This window comes from Propithecus coquereli, unplaced genomic scaffold (genome assembly GCF_000956105.1).
Source record: "Propithecus coquereli isolate 6110/MARCELLA unplaced genomic scaffold, Pcoq_1.0 Scaffold442, whole genome shotgun sequence".
NCBI lineage: Eukaryota > Metazoa > Chordata > Mammalia > Primates > Indriidae > Propithecus > Propithecus coquereli.
Window position 1 is genome coordinate 143095 of NW_012150197.1, and position 16795 is coordinate 159889.

The 16795-nt window shown below is 58.1% G+C and overlaps 1 protein-coding gene across 1 annotated transcript in view; it reads right to left on the reverse strand.

The window, feature by feature from the left end:
• The window catches only part of MYT1 (myelin transcription factor 1), a 71600-nt gene that overhangs the window by 8320 nt on the left and 46485 nt on the right, over positions 1-16795 (reverse strand). Inside the window, exons 12-19 of the mRNA XM_012654636.1 lie at positions 14500-14714; positions 12928-13052; positions 11994-12263; positions 8483-8637; positions 7354-7416; positions 7171-7239; positions 2615-2677; positions 2118-2201 (exon numbers count right to left, since the gene is read on the reverse strand). Coding sequence (XP_012510090.1) covers positions 2118-2201; positions 2615-2677; positions 7171-7239; positions 7354-7416; positions 8483-8637; positions 11994-12263; positions 12928-13052; positions 14500-14714 — 1044 coding nt within the window. The remainder of the gene's footprint in view (positions 1-2117; positions 2202-2614; positions 2678-7170; positions 7240-7353; positions 7417-8482; positions 8638-11993; positions 12264-12927; positions 13053-14499; positions 14715-16795) is intronic.

Below are 16795 nucleotides of genomic sequence, written 5' to 3' on the forward strand. Positions count from 1 at the left end.
GGAGACAGAGTCTTGCTCTGTCACCCCAGCTAGAGTGCGGTGGTGTCATCACAGCTCACTGCAACCTCAAACTCCTGGGCTCAAGAGAGCCTCCTGCCTCAGCCTCTCAAGGTACTGGAACTACAGGTGTGTACCACACCTGGCTAATTTTTTTCTATTTTTTGTAAAGATGGGGTCTCACTCTTGCTCAGGCTGGTCTCAAACTCCTGACCTCAGGTGATCCTCCCGCCTTGACCTCCCCAAGTGCTAGGATTGTAGACATGAGCCACTGCGTCCAGCCCACCAGAGTTTTATGACCACTTATAAAGCTGTGGCAAAAGGGATTTACCGCTAAGTGCTGACGTGACTTAGTTTTAAATGGTGCAGACATGAGATGTCAGCCTCTGCAAAAACACGGTTCGTGCACGCTGATGAGATCCCACGCCTCAGCAGGACCTGGTGCGTCTATAAAGTTTCTGCTTCAGTATGCACTTGTTTAAAGATGCCAGTCGATTATAAAGACAGCGTTTATGGCAGGGGGAGGCCCTATAAAATGGAGGTGCCAAGTGGGTGGCACCCCTTTGCCATGGAGCTGTTAGGAACTTTATCCTGCAAATGCTGAACTGTTTCTAAGTCACAATCTCCACTTGGCTTCAGAACTCTTGTTTTTTTAGAAGCAAAGTTGACAGCACATTAAAAAGAGGAAAAACATTTTTGCTAGTTAATTTGAAAAATGCTGATCTTGATTTTAATCATTTGCAAATGTAACACAATTCACTTATCATATCCCTGCCAGCAGGATGCTTGCCGAATCCATCAAAGCATTGCATTTATATGATCACAGACAAATTCCTGGTTTCTCAGGGGGAAAAATACTTTTCACACACTCTAGCATTTAGTATGCAGCATTCGTAATACAAACAACCTCCTATTTTGCATTGTTAATTTAGCATTCATTACAGTTTTATTGTAAAAATCAAATAAATAAACAAGCTACAGCCTTATTACACCAAACAGCTGGCGGGGCTTGTCCTTCAGAAGGATGTGACGGTAGTCCATCAGGCCCCTCCCCTGTGGCCGAGCAGATGTTTGGGGCACAGCTGAGCAACCGAATCTGGGGCAAAGCTGCCCCTCTGCAGGGGTGAGCACTGCTGCTCCTGGCTCAGCAGGTGACACAGTCAGGGCAAATCTGTTTCCCGTGGGCCTGCCAGGCCCTGCCCCAAACAAGCCAGCCCAGAGGCCCAGGCTGTCGGCACCAAGGCAGCCAGAGCCGTAGCTCCCGCTGCTCACCTTCCAGGGGACCTACCACCCATTCTGCCGTGTCAGCTCTGAAAATCCCTTGGTCCTGGGAAAACTGGCCAGTGGGTCACACTGTCTAAGCCCGCAGCACAGTACTGTCCCCACCTACGGGTGGGCGGTGCAGGGGACGAGCTTCCTGCTGGGACAACAAGCTTGACAGGAAGCAAGCCCCCACCAAGGAGGGCCCCCACCAAGTAGGTTCATGCAGAGTCGGGGCTCACCCGTGACCCCCCGGAAGACACATCAGCCCCCGCGTTGCCACAGTGAGAAGGGCAGTAGAGTCTTTTTGCTTCAGAAACTTGGGTCACTTAAGGCCGAAGATGTCCTCTCTCCTCCTCCAGCAGTGTCTAGTTCCCAGTTTTGATCATCCTGGGCATTCTCACCCTACCTGCTCTCTGCACAGGGGTGTGGATGGCTGGACACACAGGATTCAAAGGTCCAACGTCTTTCTAACCATCCTTTCCTTCTGGACTTCTGCACCTGACCTTTCCTGCCAGATGAAAGTCCTACAGAGGCCCTGGGGCCACCCCAAGGCCCTGAGGCCCATGCCCAGCTGGTCCCCGGCACAGGCGGCAGGGTGCTCTGCCTCTCAAATACTCCAGCTCTGAGGAGCCCAGAGGGGCCAGCAGCCATGCCTGGACAAAACACCCAGGACTCACACGATCGCAGGTGTGAGTGCACAGGACAGGAGCACTTCCACAAAAGGGAGTGTTGGCATGGGTCAGTTTCTTGATCGGGGTATTACTGAAAAGGGAATCTAGGCGGTTTTTTTAAATTATAAAACACAGGAAAATCCCAATTCTGCAAAGCAATGAAGAAGCCAGCACGGCCTGACGTACTTCATCAGCTCGGGGTCCTCCTTGTCATCCTTGGTGGGGGCCACTTTCACTCCACTTTTCTTGGCACGAGGGCAGCCTGACAAGCTGGTTTTAAAAGAGGAAAAAGGGCCACCTTAGTCCTAGAACAGCAGCTTCTACACCCATCCATGGCATCCTCTCCCTTCAAGTCCTGTGACCCCCCAGTTGGGTGGGAGGGCAGGTCAATTGACCCACCAATTCTAAGGAGCAGTCTGCAGACGCAGGGCCTTTGCACAGAGCAGTGGGGCTAGGAAGGAGAAGGTTCCCATGAGGCCCAGCTCCGAGCCTCGTCTTTATCTTACTGCACAGGGCAACCTAATCAGGTTCTCTGGGAGCAGCAACAATTCAGACTAAAGAGATGGAAATGAGCTCTAGCTGTCAGCAACATCAACGTCTTATTCAGACCTTTATAACTTGGTCTAGGGAAGAGATTCCCACCCACCTCCAGGGCCCAGGACCCAAGGGTGTGGCAGGCTCACCTCCGGTGAGAAGCGTAGTTCCCTGTTATGTGGCCAGAGCCGTCGCAGCCGGGCGTGGGGCACCTGCAGAGGAAAGCAGAACTGGGACCAGAGCCTGTGGGGACGTTTGCCCTTGGTCCAGAGATCCGGGACCCCTGGAAAACAACCCTCTGGGCTCAGTCCTCGAGTGCACACACCCCCCTTCCCCAGACTGGAGTCCGTAAGTGCTTCTCCACAGAGGAACATAACTGAAGCTCGCGTCATCTGCCTTCTGCCAGCAGCAGGGTGTCTCAGGGCTTCAGTATCTTGCCTCTCAGTCCTCCCAAGGAGGGCCAGGAGAGCCAAGAGGAGAGCAGCTGACTGCTGCTCAAGGGGCCCTGTTTACACCCAGACGCCAGGCCCGGGTGTTGGGACCAGCCTGTTGGGTCCACTGCATCCAGAGGGGATGATGGGCTCCCATCTCCACCTTCTATAGGGTCTAGGCTGGACTAGAAGCATCCAGAACACAACTGAGCCATAACTTCAAACACGAGAGCTCAGGAAGGCAAACTGAACACTTAAGCCCAGTTCGTCTTCCTGGATGGGCTGGGAGGGCTGCCAGCGGCTGAGCGAGTGAACGGCGCTTGCTGAGCACTTCCCACGCGGCAGACGGCGCTGGCCGCTCCTGACCCAGCACTTGTTTGGCGTGAGCGCGGAGTCCACATAGCCAGTGGCTTCTGCAGGGTGGCAGATGCCAGCAGAGCGTAAGGATGGGACACACTAAACAGAAAAGTCCGACTTTATACACCCAAAAATGTTTGACAAATGTATCACATAACGTGGTAAAAAAATTCCACTTTAACATTACAAGTATGGATGTTCTTTAGTTATTTCCTCCTGAATGTCCACTGAGGAAAAGCGTGTCAGTTCCTGCTTCGTGGAGGCTAAAGCAACCCCCTCCTGGGTGCTAACCCACCATGCTGACTTCTGATTAACCCCGGTTCTGGGAAGGCCTCTGGATTCCTGTCTTATCTACCGTCACCATAAATCCTGCCCTGACATCAGGACAACCTTGACCGCAAATCCTGCCCTTAGGCAGATGCATGTGGCCACCTCAGATGTCCATCCTTTCCGTCCCTGTGGTCTAGAAGCCCAGGGTCTGGGGTGCTGGCACGGAGACCCACCAACTCGTCTCCTCTCACCATCGCCTGAGACAGTTTCTTTCTGAGAAACTGGGTGAGTCAGCCTCTTCCTCCGGCCTCTCAGCTTCCTCAGACCTTAGGGGCAGGTTTGCAAAGCCCTGCCCGCCGTGGAATAGTGCTGGCGAGCGGGAGGAGGTGACCTGATCCCTGCGGATCTGCCGCTCTGCGCCTTGCCCTGGTCAGGCTCCCAACCCTGCAGGAGCCAGGCGAGAGTTTGGTGCCTTTGTCTAGACAGGCAGAGCACTTCGCCGGGCACTCAGGCCCCACTTTCTGTGCCGTGAACACGGCCCTTCCTTGCCAGAGTCTTCCACCAGCACACACGGCCTCTGGACTTTGGGGCAGGACATCTTGCTTGGAGGACAGAAGAAGCCGGCACAGTCTGGCACTCAAAGGAGCCCTGTGGCAGCGCAGGGCTGGTCCCACCTCCTGCAACCTTCTCTCTGGCCCCTCGGAGTTTTCTTGGGGTGCCCTCCTGGGGCATCCTGGGCTCTCTCATTCTTGCCCTGTGGCTCACATATCAGACACCTCACTGGCCCACCTGTCACATCACTCCTCAGCCTCTGTGGGCTCACACTGCGGGCACTATGCCCTCCAGCCGTGGGGACGCATCACCAACAGCATGTTCCCGCTCTCCGGAAGGCTAAGTCTGGAGAACTGAAGACAGCCCACAGCTCCTTCTGAGTTGGCAGCTGTGCAGGTGGCCAGTCCTTTTCTCAGTGGCAGGGCGCATCTGGCAGCCCTTGGGTCCAGTGCTGTGGGCAGTGGCCACTCAGGTGGCTGAGCCACAGACCTGCCCCAGGCCTCGGTAGGGGGAAGCAAAGCTCTGGGCTGTGAGTAGCACCGGCGGTGGTACAGACACACTCTGATGGCACCTGTGGGAGAGTGTGGGCATGACTCCCATGAGGTCAGCAGGTACCTGACACGCAGGTGGGGCCACCCAGTACACCCCACTGAGACCCAATTCCATGTCTTTTCTCAAGAGTCACATCCAAGAGAGGACAGCGTTCGTGTGGCCAGAGGAGCAAGTGTCCTCCTGGGTACCCCGTACAGCCCTGTGGACCCACAGGGTCAGCTCCGAGAACCCGGAGCCACCTCTGCCCTCCCACCACCTACTTCTGAGCACATGGTCTGAGCAGAAGGAGGCACCAGGGTCTGAGGGACACCCTCCACCTTGGTGGTGCACGCCAAGTCTCCCCTCTGAGCTCCATCCCCAGCCCTGCGCAGAGACGATCACGCCCTGGCAGATGCGCAGTGGAACCCGAACTCCCCACACACGGTGAACTGAGTGGCCTGAGTCAGCCGCGTCCTCTCAGCCCTTCGTCCCCAGTCCCTGACCACACTGAGCCCATGGAAGGGAAGAGAAAATACCCTTGGGATTCACTTAAAACACAGAAAATGCATCATCCAAGACTGTCTCTGCATCCGGGGTGGACAGGGAGGCCACAGAAAGAACCTCCTTTGCCCTGGCTCTGGACGGGCCACCTGTACCCTTCGCTGCCATGAGGATGGCCAGGAGCAGCCTGTGCTTGGTGCACACGGGCCCAGGAGGAGGAGGAGGAGGGAGAGTGGGGTATGTGCTGGGGGGGCTACCACTGTCCCAAGCCCACGCTCGGTCTAAGGGGGGCAGGGAAGCGGCCTCCCGGCGGAAAGACCCTCAGGTGGAGAAGAGCGTCAGCGGGAGTCAGGACCCCTCTGCTGCCACCCAGACCTTGCTGAGGCTGATGAGGCGTGGCTTTCACTCACACAAGGAAGATTTTTTGTTGCTGTTTCTGAAGAAGTTTTGAGTTGAAGCTCTTCACAGGCTCTCAGTCTTAAAAACACACTAACCCTCCCAGACAGCCGTGTCTCCAGACCCAGACGGGACAGGTTTCCTCCGTCAGCCCTGAGCCTCTGCTTCGCATGACGGAAGGAACATCAGCAACGTTTGGGGACCCAGTGCACGCGGCCACATCTCTCGCTCTTAATTATTTAGGCCCTCAAATTGGGAAACCATGGAAACTAATCAGAGTTACAGAAGGAAGCAGAATTGGAAAAGAAAATAGGAAAAAGGAAACAAGAAAGACGGCAAGAGAAGGAGAAGGAGAGAGGGAAAGAGGCGTCTCTGAAGCTGCAGGGCTGTTTCAGCTCTGGGTTTCTGGAGCCAGACATGCCGGGGGCCGAATGAATGAATAAGTGAATGCGTGACCCTCCTATGGAGACCCACACCTCAGAAAATGCTGGCGTGAGACCTGTTAACTTCCAGAAACAAACTGAGGTGGCGAGCCCTGCCCCCGCCTCCTCTGTGGGAGCTGAAGGGCCATGGACAGCCCTCCTGGTGGCCGGAGCCACCAGAGCCTCCACAGGGAGACCGAGTCAAGGCTGCCATTGGGGGCTCTGGAGGACCTAAAGCTTTCTGTCCTCTCCGAGCCAGCTCAGGTCCCTAGAAACCTTTGGCGACTTCATGTCTTCATTTAGAGGCACTAGTGCCTGGCTACTGTCTGGCCCCAGAAAAGAATGTGCCAGGGAGCTTTGTCCTGGATTCAGAGACCCCAACGCAGGGGCCCACAGGACAGAGAGCATCCTGGAGAGGGTGACCTGAGGAGCAAGAGTGGGACCTCCTTCCTCCAAGGCCTCAGCTCAGCCCCAATGCGCAGGACAAGCTTCCTCAGCTCAGGGTCCCACAGGCTGTGATGTGAGGTCACATAGCCCAGCTGAAGACACGAAAGCCAAAGGGAGGAACAGTCCCTGACTCCAGCCCTATGAGGACACTGATACCTGGAAACCTCTGAGTGCTGGCGTCTGGCTGCGGGGACGGCCGGGCAGGCTAGCTGGTGCCGCAGGGCCCACCCCGCCACGTGCTAGGGGCGGGGAGGCACAGAAGCGAAAGGGCTGGGCCCAGCAGAGAGACGGCATGAAAGGCATGGAGCAGAGCATGTCTGGGGGCCAAGGCAGAAGCAGCTGGAAGGTCGCAGGCGGGAGGAGGGGAAGAGCTTTCTCGTCACCACCAGTGTCCAGATCATTCCGCGATAGCCACACAGCCTGCAGCTGCCAAGCCACAGCCAATTCTGGGCTTTTCCAAAATCTCTAGGGCAGCGAGGAAAGCAGGCCCAGACAGCCCCGCGGGAGGTCTCCAGGAGAGGCTGGGGTTGGGGGCGAGAGCCGTGCAGGAGCCTGCGGCAGCCCTGGCCCCCGGGAGGGGCAGACAGCAGCGATCAGAGCAGGGACCCAGCAGCCCCGGCCACAGCCAAGCAGGATCGGCCTCTCCACACCCTGCCCCTGCCCCTGCCCCATCCAGGACAGTGGGGCCAGGCTGGGCCTGGGGCCGGGAGAGGCCGATTTTGGCAGGAGCCTCACTGAAGAAGAGCGCAAAGCGAGCGTGCTGCCCTAGAGACAGGAGGTCAGGGAGCGCAAACATACTTGAGGTCAGCAGAGTGGGCAGCCATGAGGTTTCTGAGGCTCTTGTCAGCAAGAGGGCAACCAGAGAGGCTGAAAGAGAAGAGATGGGATATCGGGGTGAGCCAAAGAGAGGGAGCAGAGAGGAGAGGAGGAAGACCCACCACGAAGCACCCAGGCCGGGCCAGACCCGAGCAGGGGACGAACCTGCGGTGGGAGGCATAGTTCCCGGTGATGTGGCCGCTGCCGTCACAGCCGGGGGTGGGACAGCTGGACAAAGGAAAAAGAGTGTCAGAAGAGAGCCGCGCACACCTGCAGGCCTGCCCCGGGCTGAGCCTGCTCCAAGAGGGCACATGACGCCCGCTCCTGGCTCGCCCAGGAGCCTGGCGGCCGCTCCTCCACCCGCGGTCCTTGGAGCACAGCCACGACTTTCGGACTGGAAGTTTCTCCCACACAGCTTAACTCAAGGAGGAAAACGTAGCCAAATTCAAGCTGAATGTGGAGTTGGGATGTCTCTGAAGCACATGTCATGTATGTGCACATGTATGTGCCTATGAACATGCAGGCAGGGAGCTCCTTCCCTTCTCCTGCCCCTGGAGCAGCAGAGCCTTCCCTGAGGAAGAGGCTCCAGGCCAGAGCCTGGATCCAGCCATCCCAGGAGGACAAGCCACGAGACACGAGGAAGCTGGTGGGATTCAGGGCAGAGAGAGGAGGGACTCAGCAGTGAGCACGTGCAAGGGCCAGATCGCCTGCGGCACAGGTGTCTGTGTTGCCTCTCAGTCTAGGACAGGCGGTTGGCAAGGGGGCTGCTGACCAGAAGGTCACAGTGCTGACACTAGCATCTGACAGTATATGACTCACATGGAGCAGCGACTCTGTCTCGACCCCGAGAGGACGAGCTCAGAGGGGCAGCCTGGGCCCCAGCTGGTGAGTCTCAAGGCAGGACGCTCCAGGCGCTGAGCCCAGGGCAGAAAGCACGCAGCTGCGGCCTCAGGGAAAGGGCCTGGCCTCTGGCTGCCCCGAGGGCGTTCTACGGAGCTCTCTGCTCATTTCTCCTCAGCTCTCATCCTGCCATGCTCTGTCCTGATTCGCGAGCTGGGCCAGAGGCTCTTCCTTCCCTTAATTACTTTTAGAGGATTGTGTTAAAACCCAGTGCAGTGCAGAGACGACACCCCTGTCACCTGTGGTGGGTTGTCTGGCTCAAGGAGGTCAGGACAGGGCGGGAGAAGGCCCTGGACTGAGCAGACCTGGTCATCACGGGTTGGGACCAGGGTCTGCTCCTTCCCAGATGATGGAAAGTCTCCTGGGAGTTGTGCTGGCCCAGACGGGGACTTACGTGAGCAGCTCTTTCTTTATGTCCTTGGAGAGAAACTTCAGCTTAAAGTTGGTCAGGGTGACTTCCCCCGGGTACTTCCGCTCCTCAAAATTCTCTTCCGACACTTCCTGGTCATCTGCTTCAGAAGAAGCAAAAGAATGGGCTGCTGGCTCTGACTGCAAAAAACCAGCAGGGAGATGTTTTAACCAGCTGGCGGGGAAGCCCGGGCTCCCAACCCGGTGGGCAAGGGAGAGGGACCCTTCAGGAGAGTGACAACAAGGCATTTCCTGGAACCTCCCGTCTTCTGGACAAGGAAGGAAGGAAGACTCGACGCCCCACGACGGGACACAGAAGACAACACCCTGAAGGCTGGACCCCTCCCACTTCAGCCAGGGCTCCTGAGCCGCCCCAGAAACGAGGAGGCCTGGTGCTCAGTGCAGCAGGCTCTCAACACCCTCCGTGGCCTCGGGTGTGGGGCCACCTCCACGAAGTCGCCCCACCATGCGAACACCAGGGGCAGCTCCCTTCAGAGCCAGGGGTGGCGCTCGGTGGGCAGCAGGCACCGAGTGAGTGTCGCCACAGTGCCGCGAAGACGAGACGGCACAGTGAGAGTCAGAACGTGCAACTTGTGACCATCACCGTGACCTGGAGACCACCCGGCCTGGCACTCCCGCCACTGTGACGCCTGACAACAGCGGGCACCTGATCATGCCTCAGACCAAACGCTGGGGCTGGAGGGCACTCGTTCACCACACGCAGGCTCAGCACTGCAGGGCGAGCGGGCACAGCTCCTCCCGCCAGGGAGCTGGGTCCGGGGAAGCTCAGACGGCCCGTGTTCTACCCATGGCTGCAGCAGAAGCCCTGTCCCAGTGCTGACGGCATCGCCGTGTGTCCCAGGCAAGCGGTGCAGCCTCGTGGGCCCAGGCACCACCCTTGTGAACCTGAGACATCAGCAGCCCCTCACAGGTTTTTGGGGATCAGATGAGGAAATGCCTGCGGAGCGCGCAGTCCAGCGTAACAGACTCTGGGTGACTGGTGCCAACGGTGACGGCACCGGGGGTGCTGCCTCTGTTACTCCTGTCACCGCACTTGAGCAAAGGCGCGGGAAAGCCCGATTCACCCGAGCAAGCTGGACGAAGCCTTCAGAGGACGCGTCTGGGATACATGGGGCTTCTCGGAGGCAGAGGAGGGGAGGCTGTGCCAGTGCGGGGAGAGCATCTCAGAGGCCGACGGACACACAGGGCCTGGAGCACCCTGGACAGTAAGTGGGGGCTGCTGCCAGGGGCAGGGTGCGGGGCTGAGGCTGCAGAGGGAGCGGCCTTGCCCGAGGCGGGTCGAGGCAAGGAGCCTGGGGCAGAGCTGGAAGGAGGGTCTGAGTCAGGAGTCCAAGGCAGTGGGAAGGCCCAGGTTGAGGAGGCATTTCTGGGGGTGACCTGTGCCTAGGAGATGGGCGGGAGGAGAGGCAGGGATTAGGGGTGAGCCCAGGCTTCTGGCTGCAGAGTGGACCATTGACCACGGCTGCTGGGTGGCGCAGGGGGACAGGCTTCAGAGGACAAGGATCTCAGGAGTTCTGAGACCTGAGTCACCCACAGGTGGTGGCTGTATTCCTGGGAGGGGACATGTAAACGGAGAAGAGGGGGCGAAGCAGCCTGGGGAGACTGGTGCTGAGCTGGGGGTCGAGAAAAGAGGCAGGAAAGGAGAGAGTTCGCAGTGTGTGGGTCACCCACCCGCTCAAGTCCGGCAACCAGTTGGCTGAGGAGGCGCGGCCAGTAGGCCGGGAGGACATGGCAGGGTGCACGAAGGAGGGAGTGGGGGGCGGCTCAGTCCTGGGCGTGAGATGTAAACATCGCGGCCGCTAGGCACAAGGATGGGAGCAGACAGTGGAGACACAGCTCAGGGTGCCCCCGCCTCAGGCGGGACTTCGGCCAAGCATAGGAGAAACCTGGCTCAGCAGTCTCAGGCAGACACGATGCCAGGCACGGCCTCCCTCCATTCGGGGCTCAGTCTGGGCCCTCTCCTGGGCGCTGACACCTGAGGGGGAGCTAGCAGCTGAGCCACGTGACCTGCGGGGGCCCAGTCTGCTCCTCTGTAAAGTGGGGTGATCAGGAAGTCCACCTATCAGGGTCCTATGCGGGAGTTGGCCCAGCCCCCACCCTTCACAGGCCTGGCCCCACCTCCCCTCTTGAGGGCCTGGGGGAGCGGGGGTAGGAGAGGGTCCCGCAGGCCTTGTGCTTGCTGCTAACGCACCCCGGAGCCTGGCTGCCCTCAGAGCCAGACTTGGCTCTTCAGGACACACTTCCTTGGGGTCAAAGCCCAGAGTCAGCGCGCACCGTGTTAGGAACGGGTGCAGGCTGGCAGCACTAACCACAGGAAAAGGGGGCGGGGCAAAAATGAGGAGGCCAATGAGCGTTTAGAACCTGAGGCGCAAAGGCAGAAATGCGCGGTTGGTTACTGCTCCCAGCCAGGAGCATGTGCAGAAACTAGAAGCTCATGTCACGGGGATCTTTTCCCCATCAACACACAGTAACATAGTAAAAGACACACCCACCAGTGCCACGGCAGTTTACAAATGTCATGGCAATCCCAGGAAGTGACCCTATAAGGGTAAAAATGGGGAGAGCCCTTAGCTGTGAGAACGCCCCACCCTTTTCCCAGAGAAGTAATGAATATTACGCCCACCATTTAGCACCTCACGAGGTGTGGACGCAAAAGTACAAGTGCGGTAAGACCCAGTGTCTTCTGCACTTGCCAAGATGGACCCATTTCCTTCAGGAAACATTCTTTCGCTTTCTATTTCTGTGCAAAAATCGCCCGCAATAGAAGCTGCTTGTGTGAGTCACTCGTGTCTGTCATTATCTGTGGCACTGGCCCGGCTTGTGATTCTTCCAAGCCGGGAGCCAAAGAACCCGGCGACACCCCTCAAAACAATCGACCCTGATGACCTGAGGGCTCTTTTTCTACATGTTTTAAGGAACCACTGAGAAAGGAATGTTCCACTGCTGCCCAGACCACAGCTCCACACCACCGCCAGGGTGGTCCTGGTCTCAGGAACCCAGGCCACCGCCCGCCACAGGGGACCCAGAGCCCACGGGCCCTGGGCCGGGAGTTTTCCCACGGTCTCAGCCCAGGGAGCCGAGCCGCCAAGCCCCTGTCTGGACGGAGGTGTGCTCCGCAGGTGGGTGGGGTGAGAGGCTCAAAACCCTGAGCTCGTCCCCGGCCATCTCCTGGGATCTAAAATAAGTCCGTGCCTCCAGAGCCCCCAGGTTGGTGCTGGCCACCGTGTCCCACAGAAGTGAGAAGGGACAGGGCTACAGCACGGCCCTGCGGTTGAAGCCCCTCCCGGAGGGCAGGACTCTGAGTCCCAGCTGCCTGGTGGAAGGCCCCGTGTGGGGAAGGAACGGGTCCCCCAGAGGCTCTGCCAGAAGCCTGTGAGGAGGAGCTGCCCCGAGAAGCGAGCGAACACTGCAGCTGTCCTCAGGCAGGGCAAGCTGGCTGCAGCCGCCCGAAGCTCTCTCAGGCCCCCGGCACCCACCTCCTCCGGCTCCTCCTCGCGCAGGCGGCTGGGCTTGGTGTAGTCCAGGGGCCGGTCCCACTCATCCTGGCGGGAGGCCTGGCTGGACTGGGGTGAGGTCATGGAGCTGCTAGGGGCGCTGGTGCTGCTCTGGCGCTGGGCGGCATCGGGAGACTTCACGCCGGGGCTGCTGCTGCAGCTGCTGCTGCTGGGGAGAGCGTTCTCCCGTTTGCGGTGCTTGCGCATGCTCAGGTCCAGGGTTCCATTTTCATCCACCTCGATGTCCACAGACTGCAGTCGGGAAGGTGAGATCTGTTAGAGATCCCAGCCCCTTCCCAGACATGCCTTCTGGTGCATTTTAATCAAATTTACAGAGCCTAGAACACCAGTTCCCGTGGAAGGAAACAGTGACCAGCACGGACAGCCACCGGGAGGAAAAAAACCCACTGTCACATCCTGACTTCACATGAGGGGGCCCTACAATTCCTCTTGCCTCCCAACAGCACGAAACCAGTGCCTCGAGCTCTGTCATGAGCGCAGGTAAGACCAGGTCCTCTGAGCCAGGACGTATCAGCAACCACAAGAGTGCGGGGCGCGCGTGCGGACAGGGTGCCCGCACAACCTCAGACTCTGGGAAACGCATATGCGCAGCAACCAGACGGAGCAGGAAACACGGGAGCACATGCTGTGCCCCACCCTTGGACTCAAAGGGGACATCTGGGACGTGGCCTGCGCACAGCCCTCAGTCCCCCTTTGCTCAGCACACAGATCTCGGTTGAGAGGACACGTCCAGCCTCTGCAGTCGCTGGGGCCGTGTCCAGGCGGGAGAGGAAGAAAGAATAATTGCTAACCACGCATCAGTTCCTCGGGACATTCCGTGCAGGGAGCTGGTGGGCCTGACTGCAGACTCCACCAACCTGCTCTCTCCAGAAAGGCTCTGTGGGGACACACCAACCTTGCCGGGGGGGTCCTGCGGCTTTGTGCTGAGGTTCTCAGGCATCTCCCAGCAGCGCGTGGACAGGTTCAGGATGGCGGTGGCAGCCATGTGCGCCGCCTCCGCGTCGTGGGAGTAGTCGAAGCCTGCAGAAGAGGAGGAAGTGCTCCTCGCACAACTACTGGAGGGGCTGTGTCTGGGGGAAGAGGCCTTTGGGAAAGGTTTGGCTGCAAAAGGGAACAACACCAGGCTGATACGCGACTTCACCGTAGGTGACGATGCAGACACATCAAGGGGACTTTGCGGGCACAGCTGCGTGGAAGTAAGGGGCTGGGCCCCCGACCCCACTCCCACCTGCCCTCCTTCAGGGAACTGGGGAGGCAGTCTCACTCCTGGCCTGACCCAAATTTGGGCAGAAAGAGAAAAACCCTTCAACGATATCCCAGCAGCCCTGACATTTCAAACAAAACATTTTGTCTATCAGCAACTGAAGATTTCTGTAAATATCCATAGGATGAGTGTTTGGAATATCACTCGAGTAGGAAATTTTGTCACAGCATCTCCAAAGGGTGTTACCATATTTAGGCTGACTTTGGTGTCCCCAGTAATAGTCACTGCCTTAATGGAGTAACATTATTGTTCGAATAAACAGGACAGATTAAGGCATAAAATGTTATCTTTTTTAGTAGTTGTGCCATGACCATGAGCTCACTCCCAGGCATGACATTCTGAGCAACCACGACATCAGTTCGCCGTGAGCCCCCCTCTCCCCTGGACCCTCACAAAGGTTCAGCCAAGTCAGGAGGACAAGCTCACACCCACTGGCAACCGCACCAGTCAGTGCTGCTACGATTAACACGTAGGAAACTCGTCCCTGTCACCTCAGGCTGACGACACCCACCGGAGCTGCCAATCCCAGTGTTCGCCGGGCTGCTTTTCTACCTCACATGCCTCTCCAGGGCTAGGAGGCTTACTGCACAAATTAGTGCGTCAAGTGACAAGAAAAGACAAGAAGGGCTGTTCTCGAAGATTTGTAGGAATGATTTTTGTCAGTACAACTATCTAGAAAATCCGTTACTAAGGCACAAGTAGTACCCAGTAAGATGGTCCCCTACAGGAAAGCAGCGTCCTGGGCCCAGCCCGGCAGTTTTCTGGCCCCACCCAGCCCCACCGTCCAGCCCCTCCCGGAGGCAGTGCAGGGAAGTGCATAGCCGTGGTGCTGGGGTTAAACGAGTTGCGTGAGGATGGTCAGGAGAGGGGCTCTCTCAGGCAAACCACATCGGTGAAGCTATTCTTAAGTCTTTGGACATATATGCCCATAAAGGATCCGGGTTTTGTCTCATAAATAATTAGGAGACACATAACGGTTAATGGTGAACACGGCAGCAGCAATACGGGTAAGATGTGGCCCCAAGAAAGCCGTGATCGTGCCCGCGGAACAGCTGAGGCCTCAGGCCTGCACTCTGGCCCCCCAACGAAGGCAGAGCTTCCCCCTGCTAGCTCCTTGAGAGGCCCTTCCCCACTGCCTCCTGAGGCCTGCTGCTCCCAGGAGCAACCCAGGAAGAGAAACAACAACGATTCGCCCAAACTTACATTGAAAGGCTTTAGGTGAGGTTTCGCTGGTCTGAATCTTTGGGGCAAGCATGCGTTTGCCAAAAACCTGAGCATCGAAACTTGCGTAGTCAAAGGTGACCTTGGAGAACTTCTCCAGTTCCTTGGCCAAGTTGGCCCTGGGCGTGGTAGGAGCCACATTGGGCCGGTAGCTCCCATACGGAGGGACCTCGAGCTGCTTCACGAAGCACATGGGCCTGGGGGGCAGGACAGGGTTGCAAAGCCAATGAGGACGGGATCCAGGGACCCTCGTGCAACCCCCAGACACCATCCATGGCCCAGGCATGGACCCCCCAGAGCCCTGAGAGAACAGAGACCCAGGGATACACCCCTCACACACATTCCACCACGAAAGCCTGGTCAGAATTTCACCTCCCAGAGTGAAAGCCTGCTGGGACAGGCCTGTGATCTGCAGGGGAAGAGTCACCTGCAGGGAGGAAGCAATTGGAACCTCAAAGAAACAAGGGACTGTCCTCAGGCTGACAGCGTTAACCAGCGGTGGGAGGACCTGAGACTTTTCCCAGAACTTAGGAAAGCAGGTTTCAAACAACTCAGCTACAATCATTGTGAGCTGTCGGCAGGGACCCCAACAGCAACACAGCCCAGGATGACAGCGAACCATTCCAAGCCAGAATTCTAGCAGCAGAATTTCCTAGAACTCCCCAGCAGGGAGGGAGTTGGGGAAGTAGAGGGGACACTGGTTGGCTCAGGTGCATTTCTGAGGAGCAACCTCAGGGCAAGTCCTCACTGGCCCCCCACTCAGCCCTCAGCTGCTCTCTTCTGCAAGCCAGGTGGACACGGCCATGATGACAGGCACGAAAAGGCCATGGCAGGCCTTCCGTTCACTGCCGCTGCAGCTCCTGGAAGCCCTAAGGTTCTCGCATGCACAGAAGATGGCATGAAGACACGGCACAAGGGCACAGGAGGCAGGGAAGAAAGACTGTTGGTGGAGGCTTCCATCAAGTCACCTCAGAGAGGAAGAGGGTCCTGTCTGCCCCAAGCAAGGACATCAGTCTGCAAAGGGTGCAATAAATGGAATTAGGAAGCGGCCAACAGTGAGGGCCTGCAGGAAGTAGGTGCTGTAAGACTGAAGTGAGGACTGAGGACAGAGGCCTGGTGCACGGAACCACCAGGCTGGCCCTGCAACCGTGACGGCCAGCTCTAAAGGGTCTGGGAAAACTGGACTTCACCAGGGGGTGGGCATATGCCCCTTCCCCAAGGAAGGTGGGAAGCCTGGGCGGAACCCTGGCCCAGTAGCATCTGGAAAAGTTGCAGGAGTGAGGCCAGTGGGCGCCAGCAGGGAGAAAACTAAACTAAAAACCCCAGGGCACGACACGGAAAATGCAGGCCAGACAGAACCCACAGAGCCCAACGGGAGGCTGCTCCAGCCTGGCCATGGTCACCAGCTCACCGTGGGCTGGGGGCAGGGCGCCATGTGAGCCCCATGAGCAGCCTTGTAGCTTGTTGTTCTCCTTTCACAGGTGAACAAACTGAGGTCAGCGTCCCAGGGAGTGCAGCCTCCATGGTAGACCCCGTTTGACCCTCTCTCTGGCTCACCCAGCCTCATACCCAGGCCAAACTGCTTGTTTGACATTTCACCAGTGATTTAGATCAAAGCAAGGAAAGGACTGAATTAGCAACTGACAGGAAGCCGGAAGGTAGCATGATGGAGGGAAAAGGCAGCTTCAAACCATCGTGAGAGCTGGCTGGGGCTTGCAGGGCCGAAGGTGCCCCATGGATGGGACGGTCAGTGCACCCATAGAGCACGTGTGGGACCCCGCCTTCTGAGGGACCCTCCAGAGCCGGCTGGGGAAGGGCCAGGGTGTGGCACAGCCAAGGTGAGCGACCAAGATCATCCGGCTGGGACTTTGCCAGGCAGGTGCCAGCGAGGGACGGTGCAGGTGGGCCCTGAGAGGATGCAGGCAGGGGGAGGGGCTCAGCTGTCATTCACAGTCACACCTGCCAGGGTCTACCACACTCTTGCTTGGGGAGACAGACATGGAACAGGGGTCCGAGAACCAGAGAAGAGATGTGTGTGAGTTCTAGTTCCTCAGACAAATGGGGAGCGGCAGGTGGGCACGTCCTCTTGGGCAGGGGGCGCCCCCTGGTCCAGGGACTCAGCCCCACTGATCGGGGACTTGAAGCCAGGCAGGCTGGGTAGGGTGGCCTTGGGCAAGTCTCTCCGTCTTTGGGTTATTTGTAGCATGCACTTCCCAGGGTCACGTGGAAGGAGGGGACACTGATCGGATGCATTCTGAATGGCTTTCACAAGTCCCCT